Raw genomic sequence first — 25,054 nt, 5'->3', positions numbered from 1 at the left:
AAATGGAATTTTTTTTTTACCATAAGTTGTCAGTAAAGTCATCTTTAAAACAAACTTTAACTTAAGATGCATAGAGTTAAGGAAATTTTTTCGGCTATTGATTCTTGTGATAAAAAGCTAGCTTCTAATAGTAACATTCAGAATATGTTATTGTCACAACTGTATTAGAAGCAATAATGTCGCAGCCATACATCCTGTTCCTCAAACCAAAGGCATTATATATAACGCTGGTGTTGCTATACCACTTGAACAGGTTTATTTAGAACACAAGGGGAGGTGGTGGCATGGTGGTATTGTCATTGGACTAGTAACCTAGAGACCCAGATATTGCTCTTGGGACATGGGTTTGAATCCCACCATGACAGAAGGTGGAATTTGAATTCAATTAATATAGATATGGACTTAAAAAGCTAGTCTTAACGATGGCCATGAAACCACTGTCGATTGTTATAAAAACCCATCTGGTTCGCTAATATCCTTTAGGGAAGGAAATCTGCTGTCCGTACCTGGTTTGACCTATATGTGATTGACTCTTAAATGCCCTCTGAAGTGGCCTAGCACACCACTTAGTTGTATCTAACTGCTACGAAGGCAATAAGGAAAGAAACCGGATGAACCAACCGGCATTGGCCTAGGCACCGGAAATGCCAAAGACAAAACCCAGCCCTGTTGACACTGTCCTCCTGACTAACATCTGAGGGCTTGTACCAAAGTTGGGAGAGTTGTCCCACAGACTAGTCAAGCAATAGCCTGACATAATCATACTCACGGAATCATACCTTACAGACAATGTCCCAGACACTGCCATCACTATTCCAAGGTATGTCCTGTCCCACCGGCAAGACAGACCCAGCAGAGGTGGCGGGACAGTGCAGTCGGGAGGGACTTGACTTGGGAGTCCTCAACATCGACTCCGGATTCCATGAAGTCTCATGGCATCAGGTCAAATATGGGCAAGGAAACCTCCTGCTGATTACCACGTAACATCGCCATCAACCCCGCCCCTCAGCTGATGAGTCAGTACTCCTCCATGTTGAACAGAACTTGGAGGAAGCACTGAGGGTGGCAAGGGTGCAGAATGTACTCTGGGTGGGGGGGGGACTTCAATGTCCATCACCAAGAGTGGCTCGGTAGCATCTGTACTGACCGAACTGGCTGAGGCATAAAGGACATAGATGCTAGACTGGGTCTGTAGCAGGTGGTGAGGGAAAAATATACTTGACCTCGTTCTCACCAATCTGCCTGTTGGAGATGCATCAGTCCATGACAGTAGTGGCAGGACTGACCACCACACAGTCCTTGTGGGGACGGAATCCTGTCTTCACATTGAGGATACCCTCCATCATGTTGTGTGGCACTACCACTGTACAAAATAGGATAGATTTCGAACAGATCTAGCAATGCAAAACTGGGCATCCATGATACACAGTGAGGCAGCAGTAGAATTGTACTCAACCATTATCTGTAACCTCATGGCCCGGCATATCCCCCACTCTACCATTACCATCAAGACAGGGGACCAACCCTGGTTCAATGAAGAGTGCAGGAGGACATGCCAGGAGCAGCACCAGGAATACATCAAAATGAGGTATCAACCTGGTGAAGCTACAACCCAGGACTACTTGTGTGACAAGCAGAATGCGATAGACAGAGCTAAGCGATCCCATAGCCAACGGATCAGCTCTAAGCTGACACATCCAGTCATGAATGATGGTGGACAATTAAACAACTAACTGGAGGAGGTGGCTCCACAAACATCCCTATCCTCAATGATGGGGAAGCCCAGCACATCAGTGCAAAAGATAAGGCTGAAGCATTTGCAACAATCTTCAGCCAGAAATGCCAAGTTGATGATCCATCTCAGCCTCCTCCTGAGGTCCCCAGCATCACAGATGCCAATATTCAGCCAATTCGATTCACTCTGTGTGATATCTAGAAACGACTGAAGTCGATGCATACAACAAAGGCTATGGGCCCTGACAACATTCCAGCAATAGTACTGAAGACCTGTGCTCCAGAACTTGCTGCAGCCCTAGCCAAGCTGTTCCAGTACAGCTACAACACTGGCATCTACCTGGCAATGTGGAAAATTCCCCAGGTATGTCCTGTACACAAAAAACAGGACAAGTCCAACCCGGCCAATTACCGTCACATCAGTCTACTCTCAATCATCAGTAAAGTGATGGAAGGTGTCATCGACAGTGCTATCAAGCGGCACTTGCTTAGCAATTCCTGCTCACTGAGGCTCAATTTGGATTCGGCAGGGCTGCTCTGTGGATTACTGGGGAAGTTAAGGATAGCATTAGATTTAAAGAAGAGGCTTATAATGTTGCAAAGAATAGTTGTAACCCTGCGGATTGGGAGTGCTTTAGAAGCCAGCAAAAACAACAAAAAAGTTAATAAAAAGGAAAAGAAAAATAGAATGTGAGAGTAAACTAGCCAGGAATATAACAACAGATTGTAAGAGCTTTTACAAGTATATAAAAAGGAGAGTAGCTAAAATAAATTTGGTCCTTAGAGGCAGAGACAGGGGAAATTATCATGAGGAACAAGGAAATGATTGAAGGAAGGTCATTGATGAAGCAGCTGAAGATGGTTGGGCTGAGGACACTACCCTGAGGAACTCCTGATGGATCTTTCTTGCTGAGTTTTTCTTCTTTAATGCAATAAATTTTTGTTGAACATTTTGAATAGTATCTCTAAATGATTTCCACTGTTTATTTACCACCATTACTTTTAATCTATTTACCCAATCAGCCTTAGCCAGCTCTTCCCTCATACCTATGTAATTGGCTTTGTTTAAGTTCAGAATTCTTGCTTGGGATTGGAGTATGTCACTTTCACACTTATTATGGAATTCAGTTATATTATGAACACTTTTTCCCCAGAGGATCTTCTACTATGAGATTACTAATTAAACCTGCCTCATTGAACAATACTATATCTACGATAGCTTTATCCATAGTTGGTTCCACAACATATTGTTCCAGGAAACTGTTGTGAAAGCATTCTACAAATTCATCTTCCAGACTACCTTTGCCAATTTGATTTGTCCAGTCTATATGAAGATTAAAGTCCTCCACAATTATTACATTGCCTTTATTACAAGTTCCAATCATTTCTTGATTAATGCTCTGTCCAACTGTATAACTACTGTTCGGGGGCCTATAAACTACTCCCTCCAGTATTTTCTGACCCTTTTTATTCCTAATCTCCACCCATACTGATTCTATTTTATGATTTCTGAACCAAGATCCTTTATGATTTCTCATCTCTACCTAAACTGCTTCTATATCCTGGTTTCCTGAACTTAGGTCATCCGTTTCTATTGTGCTAATACCATCATTAATTAACAAAGCTACCCCTCCACCTTTTGCTAGCTTCCTGTCCTTCCTAAATGCCATGTACCCTTCAATATTCAGGTCCCAATCCATGTCATCCTGCAGCCATGTCTCTGTAATGGCTATCAGATCCTACTTATTTATTTCTATTTGCACTCTCAGTTATCTGTTTTGTTTCAAATGCTACATGCATTCAGATACAGAGCCTTGAGTTTTGTCCTTTTATTATTTTTGTAACCTCTAGCTTTATCTCTTGATTTACTCTTAGATTTGTACGCTCTGTCCCTTCCTCACATTCTGTTTATCATTTCCCATATTAATACCTTCCTCTCTTGCCTTGTCTCTACTCCTTGATTTACTACACCTTCCTAAATTTGATCCCTTGCCCCCAATATTCAGTTTAAAACCCTTTCTACTTTCCTAGTTGTGCTGCTCGCTAGAACACTGGCCCCAGCATGGTTCAGGTGTAGACCGTCCCAATGGTACAGCCACCACTTTCCCCAGTACTGGTGCCAGTGCCCCATGAACCAGAGCCCACTTCTACCCCACCAGTCTTTGAGCCACACATTAATTTCTCTAACCTTATTTGCCCTATGCCAATTTGCACATGGCTCAGGTAATAATCCAGAGATTGAGGTTTTGCTTCTTAATTTTGTGCCTAGTTCCTCATACTGACTATGCAGAACCTCGTTCCTTGTCATCCCTATGTCATTGGTACCTGCATGGATCACGATGACTGGATCCTCCCCCTCCCACTGTAAGTTCCTCTCCAGCCCTGAGCAGATGTTCCAAACCCTGGCACCAGGCAGGCAACACAGCCATCTGGACTCTTGCCGTTTGTTGCAGAGAACAGTGTCAATCCCTCTTCCTATACTGTCCCCTACTACCACTACATTCCTTTTTGCTCCCTCCAATTGAATGGCTTCCTGTACCATGGTGCCATGGTCAGGTTGCTCATCCACCCTGCAGCCCCCACTCTCATCCAAACAAGCTGAAAGTACCTCAGACCTGTTGGACAGTCGCAAAGGCTGAGGCTCCTGCCGTCTTGGTCCCCTTACCTGCCTCAGCTGCAGACATGTCTGTGCAATGGCGATTAAATCTAAATCATTTATCTCTATTTGTGCCGCTAGTCCATCTGTCGTATTGCAAGTACTTCATGCATTCAGATAAAGTGAGTGTAATTTTTTTTGCTACCTTTCTTTGCATGGATCTTATTCGCTGATGCACTATTACCATTGAACTGTCTGTCCCCTCTTGTCCCACTTTGCTTGGCTTTACCCAAATCTCCAAACTGCTCTATTGCCTCAACTTTTGTCTTTAGATATGTAAATCTCCCTTCACCTGACTCGTCCCTCCACTCTTTTAGTTTAAAGCCCTATCCACAGCTCTAGTTATGCAATTTACCAGGTGTCCTGCACGGAAGAAGCAGTGATGAAATAAAGAATGAAATGGAAGAATTATGAATTTAAAAAATCAACTGTTAAACAAAACCACAAGAACATGGACACTTGTACCACAATCAAAATGGATTAGCAGTTACATGACCCTTCCCGTACTGGAAAGCAACAAACCTGTCTACAAGAATGGAACTCATTAACCTCGGCTGAAATAGATCTGGGAAGCACCCCTTTGAAATTGAAAAGAGCACTATTGTATAATGATGACTCATCAATGTGAATGAACTAACAAAGGATTCTGGAAACAGAAAGACTCACAGCTCAAACCAAAATTGAATAGATGTGAAATAGCACCATGTTAACAGAATGATTCCTGTGCAGAGTCATTGATAGCCATGGTCTTCACATCCTGGTCCATTGTGTGGTCACACCAGGGGAACGGGTCATGTGTCTCCTAACAGAAACTCTAAAATGATGAATTTTTACCTTAAGAAGGTAACCCACTGGAGAGAGATGGGAGATCAAGCCAACACCTTCAGTGAGCAGTCTAGCCAGGGACTGTGAAAGAGATCCATTCTGGGTATTACCATTGACCGAAAATTTAACTGGACCAGCCAGTAAAATACTGTGGCTACAACAGCAGGTCAGAGGCCGAGAATTCTGTGGTGAGTGATTCATCTACTGACTTCCTAAAGTTGTTCCACCACCTATTCCATCATGAGTGTGATGGAATGCTGATGGATGAGTGCAGCTCCAACAATACTTCAGAAGCTTGACACTATTCAGAACAAAGCAGCCTGCTTGATTGGCACCCCATCTACCACCTTAAACATTCACTCCTTCCATCACTGGTGCACCATGGCAGCAGTGTGTACCATCTACAAGATGCACTACAGCAACTCACCAATGCTCCATAGACAGCACCTTCCAAACCCATGACCTCTACCACCTAGAAGGACAAGGGCAACAGATGCATGGGAACACCACCTGCAAGTTCCCCTTCAAGTCACACATCATCCTGACTTGGAAATATATCGCCGTTCCTTCACTGTCGCTGGGTCAAAATCCGGGAACTCCCTTCCTAATAGTATCGTGGGTGTACGTAGACCACATGGACTGCAGTAGTTCAAGAAGGCAGCTCATCACCACCTTCTCAAGGGCAATTACGGGTGGGTAATAAATGCTGGCCTAGCCAGCGATGTCCACATCCCAAGAAGTTATAAGAAATACACCCTTTTAAATTTTCCACACTACCGAACCTGACTGTTAACAAATCAGCTGCCATCATTTTTGCGAATTTCCCATATACTATTGAAAATTGGAAGATTAGTGCAATACATTTGGCTGTCATCCAACATTTAGCAGACAGCTGTTCATTATGTAAGTAATGATGTAATAAAAGCTTCATTCTTAAGAAACTTCTCATCAGACAATATGGGCTGAATTTTCACTTCAGGGGCAGAAGATAGGAGACAGAGTGGGGAAGCAATCACTGTCTGGGATTTTGACTGGGGCGCCTCCTTATTTGCACGGAGACAGATTCCCTGTCCAATTAAGGGCGGCAGGCAGTTTCTCGAAGCTGGTATGGCCAATCAGCAGTCTTCCAGCTTGAAAGGAGCAGCAGCCTGAATTGAGGGTAAGTAACTGAGAGGGCCCTTCAAGATGGAGACGCTCTCTCACCAACATTTTTAAAAGCTTAAATGATAAACAGAAAAAGCAGCCAGGCCACCACTGTGGGGCCTGGGGGTATCCCTCAACAGGGCAGCTTTTGGCTGCACCTGTCAGCCAGGCAGGCAGGGAGGACTGTTCAGCCTGCCTAGAGTTCTGCCCACCCACCTCGGCCTGCAACTGGCCACATGCCCCCAGGCAGTTAAACTGCCCCTGCCCCCCCCCCACCCCCGGAGAGTTGGGAAACTGGAAGCTGACTGGAAAATCCCAGTTGGCCTCCTTTAACTCTGCTTAACAAGGCTCTTAATGATCCTAATTGACTGCCCACCTGATGGGGGTGGGCGGCCGTGCTGGCCTGAACCCGCCTTGGCAAAAATGAACGGGGTCAGGAAACCAGCATGCCAGCCGGCGCTGGTATTTTTGGGTTCCATCCACCTCTGATCTCGACCTCAGCAGAGCCTGCAAATTCAGCCCTGTATCATCAGACAGTTACTCAGAGAATAGATTTACTGAGAAATGTACAAGCATCCTTGAACAATGAATTATGGTCTCAACAGTTAGAAAACACTTCATAAAATTTCTAAAGACATCTCTATGTTGGATAGTTAAGAATAGTAATTGCTTACCATTGATCAAGGTGCAGTACTGAGGAGTGCTGCACAGTCAGAGGTGCAATCTTTCAGATGAAATGTTAAACCGAGGCCTCATCTGCCCTCTCAGGTGAATGTGAAAGATCCCATGGCACTATTTTGAAGAAGAGCAGAGGAGTTATCTCCGGAGTCCTGGCCAATATTTATCCCTCGATCAACATCAGATAAACAGATTATCTGTTTATTATTATTACATTGCTGTTTGTGGGAGCTTGCTGTGCACAAATTGGCTTGTGTTTCCTACATTACAACAGTGACTATACTTCAAAAGTACTTCATTGGCTGCAGGGACATCCTGTGGTCATGAAAGACACTATATAAATGCAAGTCTTTCTTTTTTTATATGTGTGGCCATAACTCTTGCTGTCCTCAAATGAGGCATTCTTTCTCAATTGCTGAGTCCACTAATTTTTGTTGCACAGGCTTACTGATTCATAAAGGAACAGGCACTGACTTAACACAGCACAAACGCCACTGTCAGTTGCTACCATGTGGATAGTAAACTCTCAAGGATAATCTATCTTGGTTAGCACTGTAATCTGTACTTCAGGCATTTCTCATTTTGACAAATGAGTTTTCCATATGAAAGGATAAGGTCAGCTGGTTTGGCTTTCTCTTACAGATCAAATCTTTGTGCGGCATGCCTATGGTACTGTAGTTGGGAATGTACCTGTCACCAAGGATTGAAGGTTTTGTGTAATTCTACCAAACAATATTCTGCTACATTTCTATAAATTTGTCAACTGTTAAATGCTTATGCATTGGTAGGGGAAATAATATTAAAGCTCACAGTAAAAACTAAGCATTATTACAAATAAGATCTGTAATTATATACCTTGAGCTCTGTAAAAAGATTAAAAGTTTCACGTTTTAGATTGCATTACAGTCTTCATGACACCAATCATAATGTTTTGATTTTTAAAATATGGTCAGATTATCACATACTTTTAGTAATTAATACTGGTGAAAAATGATTCCCATCTCTTGTGTTCTCATTGTCTCACTACAGCTCTTCGCAAAACTTCAGGCTGTGAAGACTGAGATTCAGGATCTGCAGGATGAACATGTGAGGGAGCGACAGGACCTGGAGCATACACAGAATGAACTGACCCGAGAGCTTAAACTCAAGTAAGTTACAAGATCTTTGGTGACTTTACCTCTTTAGTTGCTGACTTCCTTCACAACACCGGGGAGGAGGAGAAATTGCCATATTGGCAGAATCTTTTCTCTTTTGACATTGCGGTACATTATTTTCTGTTTAGTACCTATGGCAGCTGTTATATTAAGTTCAGCAGGAATTACTGGCTCCTCCTGACATTCTAATTTTAAAAGTGCTTTGAATATAATGACCTTGCTGAATTAAAAACTTGTAAAACCGTAGGCAGCAAAATTTGGTTGCCCTTATTTTCTGTGCTACAGGTGCAGTTTTGGTACCAAAGTGGCATCTGTGTGTGCACCCCTCTGGTGTGAGCTGCACCAGATGCCATTTTGGGTAGGTCATCAACGTGGGTGATGGGAGCTTGGTCTGGAAGTATGCAAAGTAGGCAGATTGTGACCTCAGTCAGTGTGTAACATTGATTTAACGATTGATCGATGCCATTTATGACCTGAACACTCCAGCTAACACTGTTCTTAAGCTCACACAGCTGAGCATGTGTTCAGCAGCAGGAAAGATCCCTAACTAGTGCTATCAAAAGGGATCATCAATTACTTTCAGGGTAGTTACTGATTGATTTCTACTGGCTGCTGCTGAGTTAAGTAGAGGTGTTTGGTGGTTTGCATTGTTCGTTGAAGTAGATGAAGTCGACAGGGAGTGGAGTGGTATTTGGTGAAGGCCTTGGTTGTGACTTCAATAGCTCTGCTGAGACCACTTGAGTCATGGGTAAAATAGTTTCTATTCTCCCCCCGGCCTGCAACATGGTGGGGAGAATAAGCAGACGCAATATGGAGGACGACAAGTTGCTTGAAGAGGGAGGAAGAGGAAGGGGAGAAGGGCTCTAAGCAGGAGACCATATGCTCCCAGGGTCTTCAGAGAGCTCTTCGTCTGCCTCAGCTTTAGCAATGAACAGTGTGTGCAATGTCTACGCTTCAATAATGAGCTGCTCACTGAAATCTGCCACGTGTTGCAGGAAGACCTGCAACTTCAGAGCAAGGCTTTGCAAATGGCCGAGAAGGTGGCTGTGGCCCTGATTTTTTTGTTTTACATTGGGCTCCTTCCAGGCTGGAGTAGGCAGTATCTCCCAGTTGACCATCTATTGCTATGTGAGAGTGGTCAGTGGCACTTTGTATGCAAAGAGACATGGATAAATTTCATTCTCTCTTGCCAGAGAGGAGCAGGCAGAACGAACACATGGCTTCATGAGGACTGCAGGCTTCCCTATGGTGCAGGGTCCCACTGACTGCACACAATCGCTTTGTAGGTGCCACATGCAAATTCAAATCTATACAGCAACCGAAAGGCGTTCCACTCTCTCATTGTCCAACTGGTGTGCGACCAAAGTTCGTAATTCATGCAGGTCAATGCCCAATATCCTGGCAGCAGTCATAATGCATTTATTCTCTACCAGTTTGCTGTACAATCAGCACTTGAGCCACCATGAGAAACCAAAGGGTGGCTACTGGGCGACAAAAGCTATCTGTTGACCAGCTGGCTCATGAATGGGCTCCAAGATCTGTGAAAAGCCCTTTGCAAGGTTGGTGCCGGACTCTTCCGTGCTCCTTGACAGTGACTGCAGGCTTTCTGGTGGGCCAGCCAATGCACCAAGTATTTCAGTATGCATATCCATCAGCCTTTTTCTGGATGCCACGTCATCAAAGTCTTCATCAGAGTCCTTTGCAACATAACATGTGTGCGACCTTGCCTTCCGGCAAGCTGGCACCTGTGCCATCCTTTCCCCGTGACCTGGCTACAGGCCCATCATGCCCAGGGTATCACCATGTGCAGATCCCACTAAATATATGCAGTGTCAGTATCTGAGCTGGTGGCTACAAGTGATGATGTTTCTTCATGACCAGTCTTTTTTTCCTCCTCCACTTCTTACCCCTGAACCACTGTCTGGCCTGATGTCAGTTCTTGGGTATCTGAAAGGAGAAAGGCACAAGGGCAGAGTTGTGGTGAGGGCGTGAGGGGTGAAAAGCAAGAGGTGCATCTTGGATCATCTGCAGCTTGTAAATTAGAAGAGATTGTGGGATGAGGGTGAAGTGGGATGTGAGAAGGATGATTACGTATGAGCATACCCTCATCAGTCCCACTGTTGGCCATGGCTTCAGTGATGGCCACTCCATTGATGACAAGCACCGTTTTCTCCACTGGGGTGAGGCATGCAGCGGAGCCTGTTACCTGCTGGTTAGGTGTTGCTGTTGCCTCCGCTTGTGTGCTCCTGCCTCCGGTTGTATGCCACCTTGTCCTGCAAGAGGGAGGGAAGTGTGTCACTGAGCGTGGTGCCGTGTGTTTGGGTGATGTGGCTGTCATGGTTCAATAGCTAGCAGCGTGTGCAAGCTGTGAGATGTGGGTGTGAGGCTTGCAGCAATGCTAAGTATAAGAATGTAAGGTGAATGTGAAGTATGAGTCGTGCTTTCTTTTATTCGTTACGTGGGATGTGGGCATTGCTGGCTAAGCCAGCATTTGTTGTCCATTCCTAATTGCCATTGAGAAGGTGGTGGTGAGCTGCCTTCTTGAACTGCTGCAGTCCATCTGGTGCAGGTACACCCACAGTGCTGTTAGGAAGGGAGTTCCAGGAGTTTGATCCAGCAACAGTGAAGGAATGGCAATATAGTTCCAAGTCAGGATGGTGTGTGGCTTGGTGGGGAACTTGCAGGTGGTGGTGTTCCCACGCATCTGCTCCCGTTGTCCTTCTAGGTGGGAGAGGTCTCAGGTTTGGAAGGTGCTGTTGAAGGAGACTTGGTGCATTGCTGCACTGCATCTTGGACATGGTACACACTGTGTCGGTGGCGAAGGGAGTGAATGTTAAAGGTGGTGGATGGAATGCCAATTAACTGGGCTGTTTTGTCCTGGATGGTGTCAAGCATTTTAAGTATTGTTGGTGCGGCACTCATCCCAGGCAAGTGGAGAGTATTCCATCACACTCCTGACTTGTGCCTTGTAGATGGTGGACAGGCTTTCGGGAGTCAGGAGTTACTCGCCGCGGGATTCCGAGCCTCTGACCAGCTCTTGTAGCCACAGTATTTATATGACTGGTCCAGTTCCAACCACTGTGAATCCCACTTCTGACACTACTATAAGATTTAGGTTTGGGAGTCACGGATACCCAAAGAAGGGGAGACAGTCGCAAGTGGTTTTTAAATAGTTTATTCAGAAGCAGCAGTTTAAATATGATGATGCATAAGCTAAATAGACAGAAAAGACAAACAACCCGTAACAGGTTGATCGGATTACCGATCCCAGATCATACGGTGGGGCAGAATGATGCTGACAATCTCCCAACAAATAAGGCAGGTGAGGTGCTAGTGGTATCTTCGGTCCTCAGGGTCTTTAGTCTTCTTGAGTTAACCAAAGTGTTAAGCCATAGCCCAACACTTCGGGAAGCTCTCCTTGGGCTGCACTTTGAAAGCCCGCCGCCACAATAGGTGGCGGGCGGAAAACATGGCAGCGCGCACATGGGGCGCATGTTGCGGATTTCAAATGCAGCGGATCCTTAGCATGGCTGGGGCAGCTGCATCCCCTCCCACACCCCGATGACGTGGAGGGGCAAGTGAGCCATCCCCGGCAATGGCATACGGAGTCAATGCTCAGGCGCCGGCCTCCATTTTTAAAGGGCTTACATTCCTAAATGATCATTTAAATTTTTAAAGGAAAATTACATCTCACATTAATAAATGTAATTGAAAATTTTTTTTCCATCCCCTCTTACCACCCCCCCCCCAATAGCCTCACGTTAAATTCACTGTCCGCTCACCCCCCAAAATACTTACCTTGCCAAAGTGACCTCCAACCCCCGAAGTTCAGAAACTTTAACCCTCAACCCCTTCCTATCAACCCCCCCACAACCAATCCAAACAGTTTGACCCCGTTCCCCACTCCCGCACTGAGAAAATCACCTCTTCCCCCCTCCCCACAGGTGTCACACCTCGTTTCCCTGAAGAGGGATCCGAAGGCGCGGCATTGCCGGCTGCTGGAATAAAGACCCCAACCTGCTCAGAATCACAGCGGGTGGCATGTTAACGAAAGGTAAGTGCCCACCTGTATATTGTAATGCAGGCCCCATCGCTGAGCGGAGGGGGGCGCCGTCATGAGGCCTCACCGCTGCTGCTGAGATCGGGACAGTGCCTGCCCGTGTCGGGGTTTGTGGCGGGCCTCATCCATTGCGATCTTCATTACCCACCCCCTCACGACTGCTTCCGTCATCTGAGAGCCTTTAAAATCCAGCCCCTTCTGCCCAAAGAAGACTCAAGATTTCCATCCCAAGCACCTGTTTATATGCTTTATTTCTAGGAGCTGGTGGGTGTCCCACGTCAATCACTTGTTTAATTCTAATTGCCCAATCATCAAGGGACAGGTACTCATAGTAAACCCCTCCCCTGCCCATCACTCTGCCCCTGAAGTCATTTTGTGGCTTATCGCTTGCTAGGTACCATTTGTAAACTTCAACCAGACACTTGTCGAGAGGGTACGAGGCTCCATCTTATCAGCTTTAGGAATGTCTTAGGAACATAGGAACATTAGAACAGGAGTAGGCCATTCAGCCCTTCAAGCCTACTCTGCCATTCTAGATCAGAGCTGATCGTCTACCCCAATATTCCCGCACTATCCCCTTATCCCTTGATGTCATTAGCAACTAGAAATCTATCGATCTTTGTCTTAAACTTGCTCAGTGACTGAGCTGCCACCACCCTCTGGGTCAGAAAATTCTAAAGATTCACCACCCTCTGACTGAAGAAGTTCCTCCTCATCTCAGTCCGAAATGGCTTGCCCTTTATTCTGAGATTACGTTCCCTGGTTCTAGATTCCACAACTAGGTGAAACATCCTTTCTGTATCTAACCTATCTATCCCTTTCAAATTTTGTAAGTTTCTATGAGATTGCTTCTCATTCTTCTAAACTTCAGAGAATACAGGCCCGGTCTTCTCAATCTCTCCTCATAGGACAATCCCACCATCCTAGGAATCAGTCTGGCAAACCTCTGCTGCACTCCCTCTAAGGCAAGTATATCCTTCCTCAGGCAAGGGGATCTCAGAACTGCACACAATATTCCAGCTGTGGCCTCACCAATGCTCTATACAATTGAAGCAGGACTTCTTTTGCTGCTGTACTCAAAGCATCTTGCGATAAAAGCTAACATACCGTTTGCCTTCCTAATTGCTTGCTGCACCTGCATGCTAGCTTTCAGTGATTTATGAACAAGGACACCTAGGTCCCTTTGGATATCAACACTTTCTAATCTCCCACCATTTAAGAAATACTCTGCACCTCCATTCCTCCTACCAAAGTGGATAACCTCACACTTGTCCACATTATATTCCATCTGCCATGTTCTTGCCCACTCACTCAGCCTGTCCAAATCCCCTTGAAGCCTCTTTGTATCCTCCTCACAATTCACAATCCCATCAAGTTTTGTGTCATCCGCAAGCTTAGAAATATTACAATTGGTCCCCACATCCAAATCATTGATATAGATTTAACTTGTTTCAGAGCCTGTGCTAGTCATCTCCTTAGCAGAGATAGCAGGCCTACGCATTCCTGTGTTTGTCAGGGGCTGGTAGACTGCCACAGAATCTTAAGAGAGAGGGAGAGCTATTACTTTCATATTCAAATAATTTCCTTAAGATTTTCTAAGGTTATTAGGCAGCCATTTCTTACTGATCTCCCCACCTTGAGAAGGAAATATCCTTACTGTCTTCTCACAATTGGCCCCTGACTAACCTAGCTAGTTCTAAGCTGCCACCAAGAATAAAAGTAAAACTTTTCCTGTAAATGTGATCACTATCAACATAGATTGGCACTCCCCATCTGTAGATCATCTCACTCAATTCTAAATTATTGGCATGTCATATGGTTCAAACAATAGATCATGCATAGTCTTAAAAGACTCTCCAACTCTCCTTTTACTTGTGTCTATCTTGTGGCTAGTTCTTATTAAGTACTAGACCAGCCCTCAATTGTCTTAATCCAGATTCCATATCCTTCTTTACATTAAGGGTCCAACAATTTTACGCCCTCTGACAGGTATCATTCTATCCTGATTATTTTAAAGTCAGTTTCTGTACAGGGTTATGTGTCAATGCCTTGATGATTTAAAATGTTGCTTCTCTCTACCGGCCACAGCAACCATCTTATGTTGTCCTGTTGCCAAGTAACTGAGAATGTCTGACCCATTCTCCAGTGCAGATTTACCATGCATTCCCGCATGTTAGTTACTTCACACACAACAAATCACATCTGCACACTTACACCGGTATCTCAGTATCATGCCACATGTTCCATCCAATACGAACCATTCTTGGACTTCTAGGTGATCTTGTCAAAAGATCAAAGGGGTGTCTGTCTGAAGACTTTTGCTTATCTTCCCCTGCATGGTCCTAATGTCTTGGGTAGTGGCCAGACTATCAAATGCAGTTCTCTTAAAAAGTTCGAAGGCAAGGATACAGACATTTCCAAGAGAAGGCTATCAATTACAACTCTTCACTTCCCTAACTCTTACTAAAATATTCCATTAAATATTTTCCATTTGGTCGTGCAATGTTTTCTGTCTCTATCCCTTACCCTCAATCACTTCCTCTCATCCAGTTTTAGACATCCCATGAGTTACCATTCTATCTCTTTCATGAGCCCTGGAGAAACTTTACAGTCCAATACAATATTCTCATAATATATTTAAAATTGAAAATCAAATATTCCCACTTGATTCCAGGCATTAACACATTATTTTTGTCTTGCATCTGACATTTTGTCATTTCACAATTATCCCAAATTCAAATAACAATGTTGTTGGACTGACAGGTTTTGTCAATGTTCAATTAATTTCTCCCCAAAAGAAACTTTATTTCTTGATACTCGGGTCCACGTGAACTGCTTTTCATTAGTTCTTTTTAAATGAAAATTTGAGTTTAAATTGTCACTCGGATGTGATATTTGATGTCTGCAATAAGTTCTTAAATTCTGAAGGCTGCTAAATCCTTTGCTGCGGTATCTATTCATTGGGCTGGAAATAATCAAATCATTTTTTTGTTCTTTCTTCAGGCACCTTTCCAAATGACTGTATTAAAACTGAAGAAAAATAAAACTAAAGAAAAAGTTAGTTCTCACAGTTCAATAAAACCTTGAACATTTTTACAGCAAAAAGAGTTAAAGAGGGTGGAGCTTCCCATAGCTTGTGAGCTCCAAGCATTCATGCCAGTGTTTTAAAAAGACAACACTGTAACCTTGCAGCTCTTTAACAGTAGAAAAGGAGACAGGGTCTTTCCCATATCTCCTTTATTTATCCTTTTTCTCCCTTCAACTAATTTTCAATTCCTGTGTTTGCTACTTAATTGTTTACTCATTTGGAAAAACAGTAACACATATCTTTAATTTAAACGGCAAAGAAAAGCAAAAGTTTTTTTTTAAATTAATTCAATTAAAGCAAACTGTTTAGAAAACTTCAAATTGGAATTCTGCCAGACATATTCAAGGCTTCAAGGTTGAAACTTATCTCTTATAAAACACGGTGCCTTTTCACAGTTGCGAAACTAAATTTTAAATAAAAATAAAATCCCACACCAGGGGAGGGTGGCATAGTGGTAATGCCACTTGTTATGACTGAGGTGGGAGGATTGCACTGCTAATTCAGTCCCAATTCTCCACAGGTCACAGCATATCAATAAATCTTCCCACCTACAGAAAAACAGCCAATTACATAGTCTATTTGTCTCCCAGAATAAAGCACACCAATCAGGTTTCTTCAATCAACAACAAAATTAACTGTTTATTATAAAAACAAGTCTTAATCAATAATGCAATAAATCTATATATGAAAAGCTCCTTATTTCCCCAGCCCTCATGCACACACATACATTAAAAAAACAGTTAACGGGGGTAAAGGGATTTTCGGTTTACAGCTATTTCATAGGAATAGAAGGAATAATAAAATACCGTAGTTTGTCATGTTCTGGTAGGAAGTTCTTCGATTTGGTGAGGTGTCCCAGAGTTGAATAGTCAGATCCCACTCGAAGTCTCTCTAGGCGAGGTTGATGAATAATCTGTGATGGGCAGGTCTTCAAGGCAATTCAACTGCAGCAGGTTTCACATAGGTCTTTCATCAGGGGTGTAGCAACAGGTCTTCTGAGGTTTTACAGCAGCAGTATAGCAGTAGAAGATTTCTTCAGATTTCAGGGTTTCTTAAAACACATGAGGCAACAGCAACCACACTTGATGCAGGGATTCTTCAGAGACAGGAGGCAATAGGAATCTGCTGCCTCTGAATACAGGGTTTCTTCTCAAGAGATGCAGGATTCCTTTACAGAGAGAGGTAAGGCTATTTCTGGGTCTTTCTAATCTTCAGGCAGGTCAAATCCAAATTTCAAAATGCCTGCTCTTTGTCCAACACACTGGCTTTCATAGGATCCAAAGTGAAAGCAAAACCTTCCTAAACAGGTTACATGTCCAGACGTAGACTCTCCCTTGTCATTCAAAGTGTTGCTCTGAGGAAGTCAAACCCCTTGCTGGTTTCTTTGAAATTGCCTGCTTTCCTGTCCTTGTAGACAAAGTCAGCTTCCTTTCAAAACATCCAAAAATGTCAGCTATTTGCAGGTGTCAATGTCCACTGAAAAAATCCTTTTTCAGTTTTTTAAAAAACACAGCATTCTAAGTTTTTCATACAGAAACAAAAACCTTGTAACACACTGGACTAGTAATTCAGAGGCCTGGGCTAATGCCCTGGAGATACAGGTTCACTGCAGAGTGGCGCAGTGGTTAGCACTGTAGCCTCACAGCTCCAGGGACCCGGGTTCAATTCTGGGTACTGCCTGTGTGGAGTTTGCAAGTTCTCCCTGTGTCTGCGTGGGTTTCCTCCGGGTGCTCCGGTTTCCTCCCACATGCCAAAGACTTGCAGGTTGGTAGGTAAATTGGCCATTAGCAATTGTCCCTAGTATAGGTAGGTGGTAGGGAAATATAGGGACAGGTGGGGATGTGGTAGGAATATGGAATTAGTGTAGGATTAGTATGAATGGGTCGGCACAGACTCGGTGGGCCGAAGGGCCTGTTTCAGTGCTGTATCTCTAAAACTAAATCCCACCTCGGCAGCTGGTGGAATTTAAATTCAATTAATTAGAATCTGGAATTGAAAGCTAATCTCAGTAATGGTGCCATAAAACTATCATCGATTGTCATAAAAACCCATCTGGTTCTGTAATGTCCTTTAGGGAAGGAAATCTGCCGTGCTTACCTGGTCTGACCGACATGTGACTCCAGATCCACAGCAATGTGGTTGTCTTTTAACTGTGCTCTGAAATGGCCTAGCAAGCCACTCAGTTCAGAGCAATTAGGGATGCGCAATAAATGCTGGCCTGCCAGCGATGCCCATATCCCAAGAAAGAATAAAATAAAAACAGCATCTTTGAAATGTTTTTTATATATTTCCAATTCTGTGTGCTCAATCTTAAATGAAAATAAACAGACTCACATTCATACTTTCGTGCAATTTCCAATTTTATTTAAAAACAAACTTTCAAATAAAAGAAATACCGTCATTCGCAAAGCAGGTTTAATTTTTGCTGAGGGCCCTTTTAATTTAACTTTGTGTTTCTGAACCTCCTCAGAGAGCCTATCGAGAATGCACTCGTAATCCTCATCGCACTCCTCTAAAATCCTCAGATATCTTTCGTACCAGGTGCACCTGTTTTCTCTAACAGGCTATCTATCAACGGTTCCCTGTGAAATTCCACTTCTGACACCACTGTAAGATTTAGATTCAGGAGACACAGGTACCCAAAGAAGGGTGGGGGGTGGCGGGGTCGAAGTCATAGGTGGTTTTTAAAGCAGTATATTAAGAAGCAGCAGTTTAAATATGATGATGCATAAGCTAAATAGGCAGAAAAGACATATGGCCTCGAACAGATGGAATAGACTACCGATCCCAGATCATGTGGTGGGGTAGAATTGCCTTGGCAGTCTCTCGACGGATGAGGCAGGTGGGGAGTTGATGGTCTCTTTGGTCCTCAGGGTCCTCAGTCTTCTTGAGCTAACCAAAGTGTTCGGCTGAAGCCCAGCACTCAGCCAAAGCTGAGATTTGGGAAGCTCTCTGTCTGTCCGAAGAACACGGAAGATTTCCTTCCCGAGCACTCTTTATATACCTTATTTCTAGTGGCTGGTAGTTTACCCTATGCCAATCACTTGTTCCATTCCAATTGCCCAATCATCAAGGGACAGGTACTAAAAGTAGATGCCTCCCTTGCCCATCACTCTGCCCCTGAAGTCATCTTGTGGCTTATTGTTTGCCAGGTACCATTTGTAAACTTCTGTCAGACACTTGTCTGGAGATGGTATAAGGCTCCATTTTATCAGCTTTAGGAGTGTCTTGTTTCAGAACCTGTGCTAGAGTCATATCCTTGTCAGAGATAACAGGCTTACACTGTCCTGTGTCTGTCAGGTGCAGGTAGACTGCTACAGTATCTTTCTTCTGAGACAGAGCTATTTCTATAATATTCAAATAATTTTCTTAAGATTTTAAAAACTCCCACTGCCTTTGCAGTGTCTGTCTGGAGGGCCTCTTGACTCCTGCCCTCTCCTCCTGTCCACCTCCTGCACCAAGGCCTCCAGAACCTTGGAGCATGCTCTCTGCCTTGTTGTGTCATTATTCAGTTCCTGCTCGGACACTCTTCCCCAGCCACTTCGAGCACCTGCTCCAGCCAGAATGGACCTCCCCTATAAGAAGTGCAAGCTGGTTTTAAGCAGTGCAGGCTAGCTTTAAGTGGTGCTGTCTCTCACGATTTTGCAGGCATGCCGCTACTCAGCAGTGTACTTAGAACTTGCTGTACATAGAAATTATTTAAATGAGCAGGCAGCACAAAGTTTGCATGCTGCCTACATCCGAAGCTATGGGCATGGGTTAATCTTGCATCTTGATCCTCACGCCCATTGTCAGGTCTTATCAAATTTCACAGCCAAAATATTTTGAAAACATATCTTCTGGAAATGGCTGGTGTTCCTTATGAGCACCCAGGACCTCAGCTGGCTGATTTCACAGCAATCGGGCATAGAGTCATAGAGTCAAAGAGAGATACAGCACTGAAACAGGCCCTTCGGCCCACCGATTCTGTGCTGACCAACAACCACCCATTTATACTAATCCTACATTAATCCCATATTCCCTACCACATCCCCACCCATTCTCCTACCACCTACCTACACTAGGGGCAATTTACAATTTAGGGGCAGTTTTAGTCTCTTTTTTAAAATAACAGCTGCTTGCATTCATATAGCACCTGTAACTTAGAAAAACATCATGATGCGTTTCACAGAGCTGTAATCTAAAAGATGGATGCTCAGCCAAAGAAGGAGACACTAAGAGGGATGACCAGGAGCTTGGTCAAGAGGTTTTAAAGAGAATCTTAAAGAAGGAGAGGAGAGTAGGGAAGTTTGGAGAGAGAATTTCAGAGCATGAAGCCGGGGCAGCTGTAAGCAAGGTTGCCAATGGCAGCACAAAGGGGTGTTTGCACAAGAGGCCAAAGTTGGAAACGGAGAATTCGTGGGTTGATGGAGGTAGTTGAAGAAGTGGAAGAGGTTACAGAGATGGGGAAGGCTGAGGGCATGACAGGATTTAAATTTAAGGGAGCAGGACCCAATGTAGGTCAGTAAGTAGAAGGACGATGAGTGTGTGTGATTTGGTGGGCAATAGGATTAGGACCAGAGGAAATTGTGTCTCATCCAAGACGAGGGCTGGGATTTTCAATTGCCAGTGAGATTGGGAAGGCTGCGGTCACCATTTGAAGATCGTGTTCCCGAGAACACTAGAACCTGCCGCCACTGAAATGCAAGCCAATTTTCAAAGGGGGGAGGGGAAGGGAGTGGCGGAACAGGGAACCTGCTCGCCACCGATTAAGGCCTATTAAGCTCCTTCAGGAGCTTGTTAACGGGAAGAGGAGGGCAAAAAGGCAATTTTCAAAGTTGAGATTGCCAAACCCAAACAGTCTGGTGCGTGTTAGTGAGAAACTGTCAGGTTCAAAGCGGGAAGAGGTTGAAGTTTTTTTTTGATGATGAAAAATTTTGGGAGCTGGGGGATCTTGTGCCGGATTATGCACTTTACCCTCCATTTGGCCATTGGGTGACTCTTGTATTCGTTGAGGCTGCTAGTCCTACGAGGTGCCACCTACTGTCCTCTGCAAGGCAGCAGCAGGCCCCATCATGGCTGCCATCTGCCTTTGCCACTTGCGCTCTGCACGCAGCTCTCGCCTCCTGGTGAAGCTCGGCACCACTAATGACCGTGGTAAAAACTTTGAGGTCCATGGTAATTTTAAATGTCTTGCACAAGTTTAAAGTCTTGGAGCAAGACATTTCTCATTATCAGGAGTGAAAGTACTTACAAAGGATCGGGGCATCGGGCTAGTTGCTACAGCCCACAAAGGTTTTGTATCCGGCCCGCCAATCAAAAGCGCGAATGGTTTGCCTGTGCGTGGACCTCCATCGAATTGAAGTGGGGGTGAGGCAGGACTCACTGGGAAGACCGGTGCCATCAATCAGGGGTGCTGACCAATGGCAGTGGGGCAGGGGGTGGTGTTCGCAAAGCACTGGAGAGGTGGGACTTGCTGCAAAGACTGGAGCCATCAATCAAGTGCTCCCTGCCCCTGTCCGAGCTGCAGAATCAGCCCCAGAGAGTGTTGGTGTGAGTAGAACATATCGGATAGCACACAGGAAAGCGATGATAGAACTGGAAAGGGAAGACTTTTTTGAGCCAGAGCAAAATGTTTTTTTATAGGCAGACTGTCCATGTTCTCAGCTCTCAAAACATCCTGGTATCTTCAGAGTGCAGGGCTGGCACCGAGCGGCAATGTGTTTCTGCTCCTGGTGCATGGTTGCGGGGGGGGGAGGAGAGAGAATGGGGTGGTGAGAGTGGGAGAGGGGAAGAGTGAGGGGGGGAGAGAGAGAGAGGGAGAGAGTGGGGGGAGGGACGACCGAGGGGGGGAGAGGGAGGAGTGCAGTGGGGAGAGTGAGGGGGGCAGGAGGAGAGAGAGAGAGAGGGGGAAGGGGGTAAAGAGGGGAGCAGGAGTGGTAGAAGGAGGGGGCAGGGGCAGGGAGGGGGAGATGGGACAGAGGGAGGTGGGAGGGACACAGGGGGAGTGTGGAGGGAGAGAGAAAGACAGGGACACGGGAGAGGGGAGGGAGACAGTGAGGGACACGAGGAGGGTGAGAGAGGGGGACACAGAATGGGGAAGAGAAAGGGGGCACCGGGGGGGGGGGAGAGGGATGGACACGGAGAGGAGAGAGGGAAAGGGGAGATGGATGGACACAGAGAGAAATAGATCAAGATCACCCCTGACAGATGACCATCTATCTGAATTCTCTGCATCGCTCATCAAGTGAATTTGACTATTTGTGCAAGCAAAATCAATGCCAGTATCTCATTAAATAGGGAAAACGATGTTTTATATCAGACTGTATTTTGATGGCAATAGATTGGCTGTACAGATTAATTGCACCCATGTCCGTGGCTGAGTCAACCATTTTCTCAAATGTTCATGGTGCAACATGTTGGTGCCTAACCCTGGTTGGGCGCCGAGCTCGCCCCCAGCCCAATTAGGGCATTTACATTTAAAGATAGTGTCAAGTGTGTAATGTGTTCTTTTATGTTGTCTAATGCAACATGAATGAGATGCATAGAGTCCAGTTGGTTGAAGATGTCAAACAGGTTTATTTACAGCTAGACTATTATATACAGTGGAGAGCTAACTATTTACAGAACCTTACTCTGAGTGTTACAGTTGCAGAGTGATGCTGGCTCTGAGTCACATGATTGCATCCTGGTCCTTGGCTCATTAGCATACTAAGATTTTAAAGGGCTCTCTTAAAGGCAATCATACAACATCCCCCTTCTTTCCAAAGATACGTCCCATATGCTAAAAGTAAAAACACATAACATTATATAACATCAAAATTGTTTACACATGGATAGAGATTATGAACTTTATAAATACAGAGGCTCAAAAGTCCATATTTCGTATTGGTGGTTTGACAACTGTTGCTCAGAGAATTTGTGTCTCACCGGTTGCTGTTCTTTCTGAAGTTTCTCACTTTCTGTGTAGAGTTTCTGTTGCTCTGCCTTCAGCCTGCTAACATACTCTATTGCTTTTCTCAAGTTGACCACTTTTGAGGTCTTGTCATTCTTGGAGAGTTCCAGCACCTCATCTCGAAGAGCCATTAGATAATGCTTCAACTCATTCCTCCTCTGCCTGTTCAGGCCATTGCATGTCCTTCACCTCTCCTCATCCTCCGTGTCTGAAGGCCTGGGACTCAAGGTCGAGGACTTGTTGGGGGAGGAGTATTTGGTCTCATGGAAATACCTGTCCGTTCTGGCTTGTTGTGGTGCTAGCGATTCTCTAGAGAGCAGAAATGAAGGCGTGGCATAGTGTGCTGTTGCTGGGTTTCCAGACTGCACCCAGATGCTGGCCAGAGTCTGCGAGAGGGTTCCAGTCCTTGGAGATTTTCCCTTGGCAATGGTCTCGTGGATAGTTATATTGTTGAGGTTCTTAAACGCTCGTAGTCCTTCTACTGCTGGTCCACTCGTGTACAGGGTAGAATGTTTGTGGTTTCCATGCCGACTTACCATAGCTGCATTGCATTGTTAGTGTGCCACTACAAGGAATGGGTGACCTGTTGTATGCAGATAACTTGGCAGTTGTCGGTTGTATCATTGATTTCCATTGACTTCAGTACATATCTTTCAGGATTCGGACTGGTAGGATATTTGCAGTAACACCAGTGTCAATCTTGACTTTTCTTGGGGCACGTGATGTTACTAGTGACGAAAGCTTCCAGATGTTTGACTTCATCAATGTGATGTGTCAAGTTCACAATGTGGAGTGCCTGTTCGTATTCTGGCTGAGAATTACACCTTGTTGAGTCTTGTCTCAGGTCTGTTTCACTGTGGACTTTGTGTATCAGCTTGCATTTATGCAAATCTCTGGCGCTGTCCTTGCTGCTGTTGCCCTATTGCTGCACCTGTCTTCTGTTTGTCTGTGTCCTGCTGTGGCTTCTGGCCATGTCTTTGGAGCCAGATTTCTTGCATAGGTGGGCCCAGTGTCCTTTTGCAACACACACCTTGCACAGGTCTTGAAATGAAGGACAATTACTTGGTCAGTGAAGCATAACTGCATTCTCTGTTTGAAAAGTTGGAACTCAGATAGGGTATCCATGACCTTCCAGTGCATGCTGGGAAATTTGGTATCCATATTACTGCTGTTCTTTTGCTTTAAAACATGCTTTAAGACTTTCTCTATGACTGTTTCCCCTTTAAGAGACTCTCTGTTATTTATACAAGATGCTTTGATGGACAGGAGCAGGTGTTTGCTAGTGCTATGTATTTATCTTGCTACCAGCACTTAAGTCTGTTCTGTTTACAAAGCTATTTAATAGGCAGTTCAATGGTTTTTTTTTAAGAGTTTGTTTATGTTCCTCACGCTGGAGTAGTTTTAATGGGTTTTTAAACTGTGGCTTCATGAATGGAAGCTCTTTTTCACACGAGTGGTTGAATGGTTTATTTTTAAAATTTTGGCTGCGTGGATGATGGCTCGACAGTGATCGTGGTTTTCCCGTGTTTTTTCTAACGGATGCCTCCTGTAATGGCACCGACCTCGATCGGCCTGGGAAATGAATCAGGTCTTCTCTGTTTTGACTCGGAGCTTTTTAAAAAATTGATCATTTGAAGGACTTCAAAGCTTTTTTTCAAAGCAGTATCCCTCAACCGTTGGAACAATGACTCACCCGATTTACTTGCAGCCTGTCATTCTGAGCTCTGTCCTCTACGTCTTGAGGTAAGTTCCTTTTTTTTCTACTGTTTGAGCAAGTATTTTTTTAACTTTCTCTCTACTGTGTTACAACCGCGGTGGGAGCAACGCACTGTCAATTCAGTCCCGTCACTCCACAGGTCGCAGCATATTATTAAAGTTTTCCCACCCAACTGGAAAACACCAAATTAAACACTCTATTAACCCCCGGAATAAAACAGACCAAACCAGGTATCTTTAGAAAACAACAAATTAACTATTTATTAAAACTAAATCTTAAACACTATTAAGATAAACTCATGTCTAAAGACCTTATAACTTCTTATTTTAATCCTCCCCCATTCACACACACACACTCAAAAATCACGGTTAACCGGTTTCAAAAGTGGTGTTATTAAAAATTAGCTAGTTCTTAAGAATAAATAAACAAGTAAGTCTTTGTGGGTTATGTTCCTAATGGATGAGGAATTCGAATGTGGAAATAATCAAATGCTACTCAAAGTCTTCATGTGGATTTGATGAAATGGTCTGTTCCGAATAGGCATTCAAACACTTTGGCTGCAGCAGGCATCAAACACTGGCGAATTCCAGAAAATACAATCAGTCAAGAGAGATTCAATCTTGAAGCAAATATTTACTGGCTTGGAAGTAAAGAGGCGTTTTCTAACTTCAGCAATACAAATGTAGTAACAAAATGCAGCTGTGGCACATTGTGCCCCAGAAATCCAAAACTTCTCTCCGTCTTAAAGGTGCACTGTTTTTAACAGAGTCTTAAAGGCACACTGTTTTAATCGAGGAGAAAAATAATACAAGTCCGTGACAACTGGCTGTCGGAAAGTCATTTTCAGAGCTGTTTTACCTATGGTCTTCAAACTGAGATTTTGTCTGCGCACCACAGCTGCCACCATAGAATGAGTTATTTTATGTTGTCTGATGCAACATAAATGAGATGCGTGGAGTCCAGTTGATTGAAGATGCCAAACAGGTTTATTTACTGCTAGACTATTATATACAGTACAGAGCTAACTATTTACAGAACCTTACTCTGGGTGTTACAATTGCACAG

The 25,054-nt window shown here is 44.4% G+C and overlaps 1 protein-coding gene across 2 annotated transcripts in view; it reads left to right on the top strand.

The window, feature by feature from the left end:
* LOC137352417 (kinesin-like protein KIF3C) overlaps positions 1-25,054 on the top strand; it is a 315,850-nt gene that overhangs the window by 230,493 nt on the left and 60,303 nt on the right. For both annotated transcript variants that reach the window (XM_068017813.1, XM_068017803.1), the window contains exon 5: positions 8,066-8,184. In XM_068017813.1, coding sequence (XP_067873914.1) covers positions 8,066-8,184 — 119 coding nt within the window. The remainder of the gene's footprint in view (positions 1-8,065; positions 8,185-25,054) is intronic.

Source organism: Heterodontus francisci, chromosome 3, assembly GCF_036365525.1.
Source record: "Heterodontus francisci isolate sHetFra1 chromosome 3, sHetFra1.hap1, whole genome shotgun sequence".
Classification (NCBI taxonomy): Eukaryota; Metazoa; Chordata; class Chondrichthyes; order Heterodontiformes; family Heterodontidae; genus Heterodontus; species Heterodontus francisci.
The sequence above is the reverse complement of the archived record's forward strand: the minus strand, read 5'-3'. Positions and strand labels throughout refer to the sequence as shown.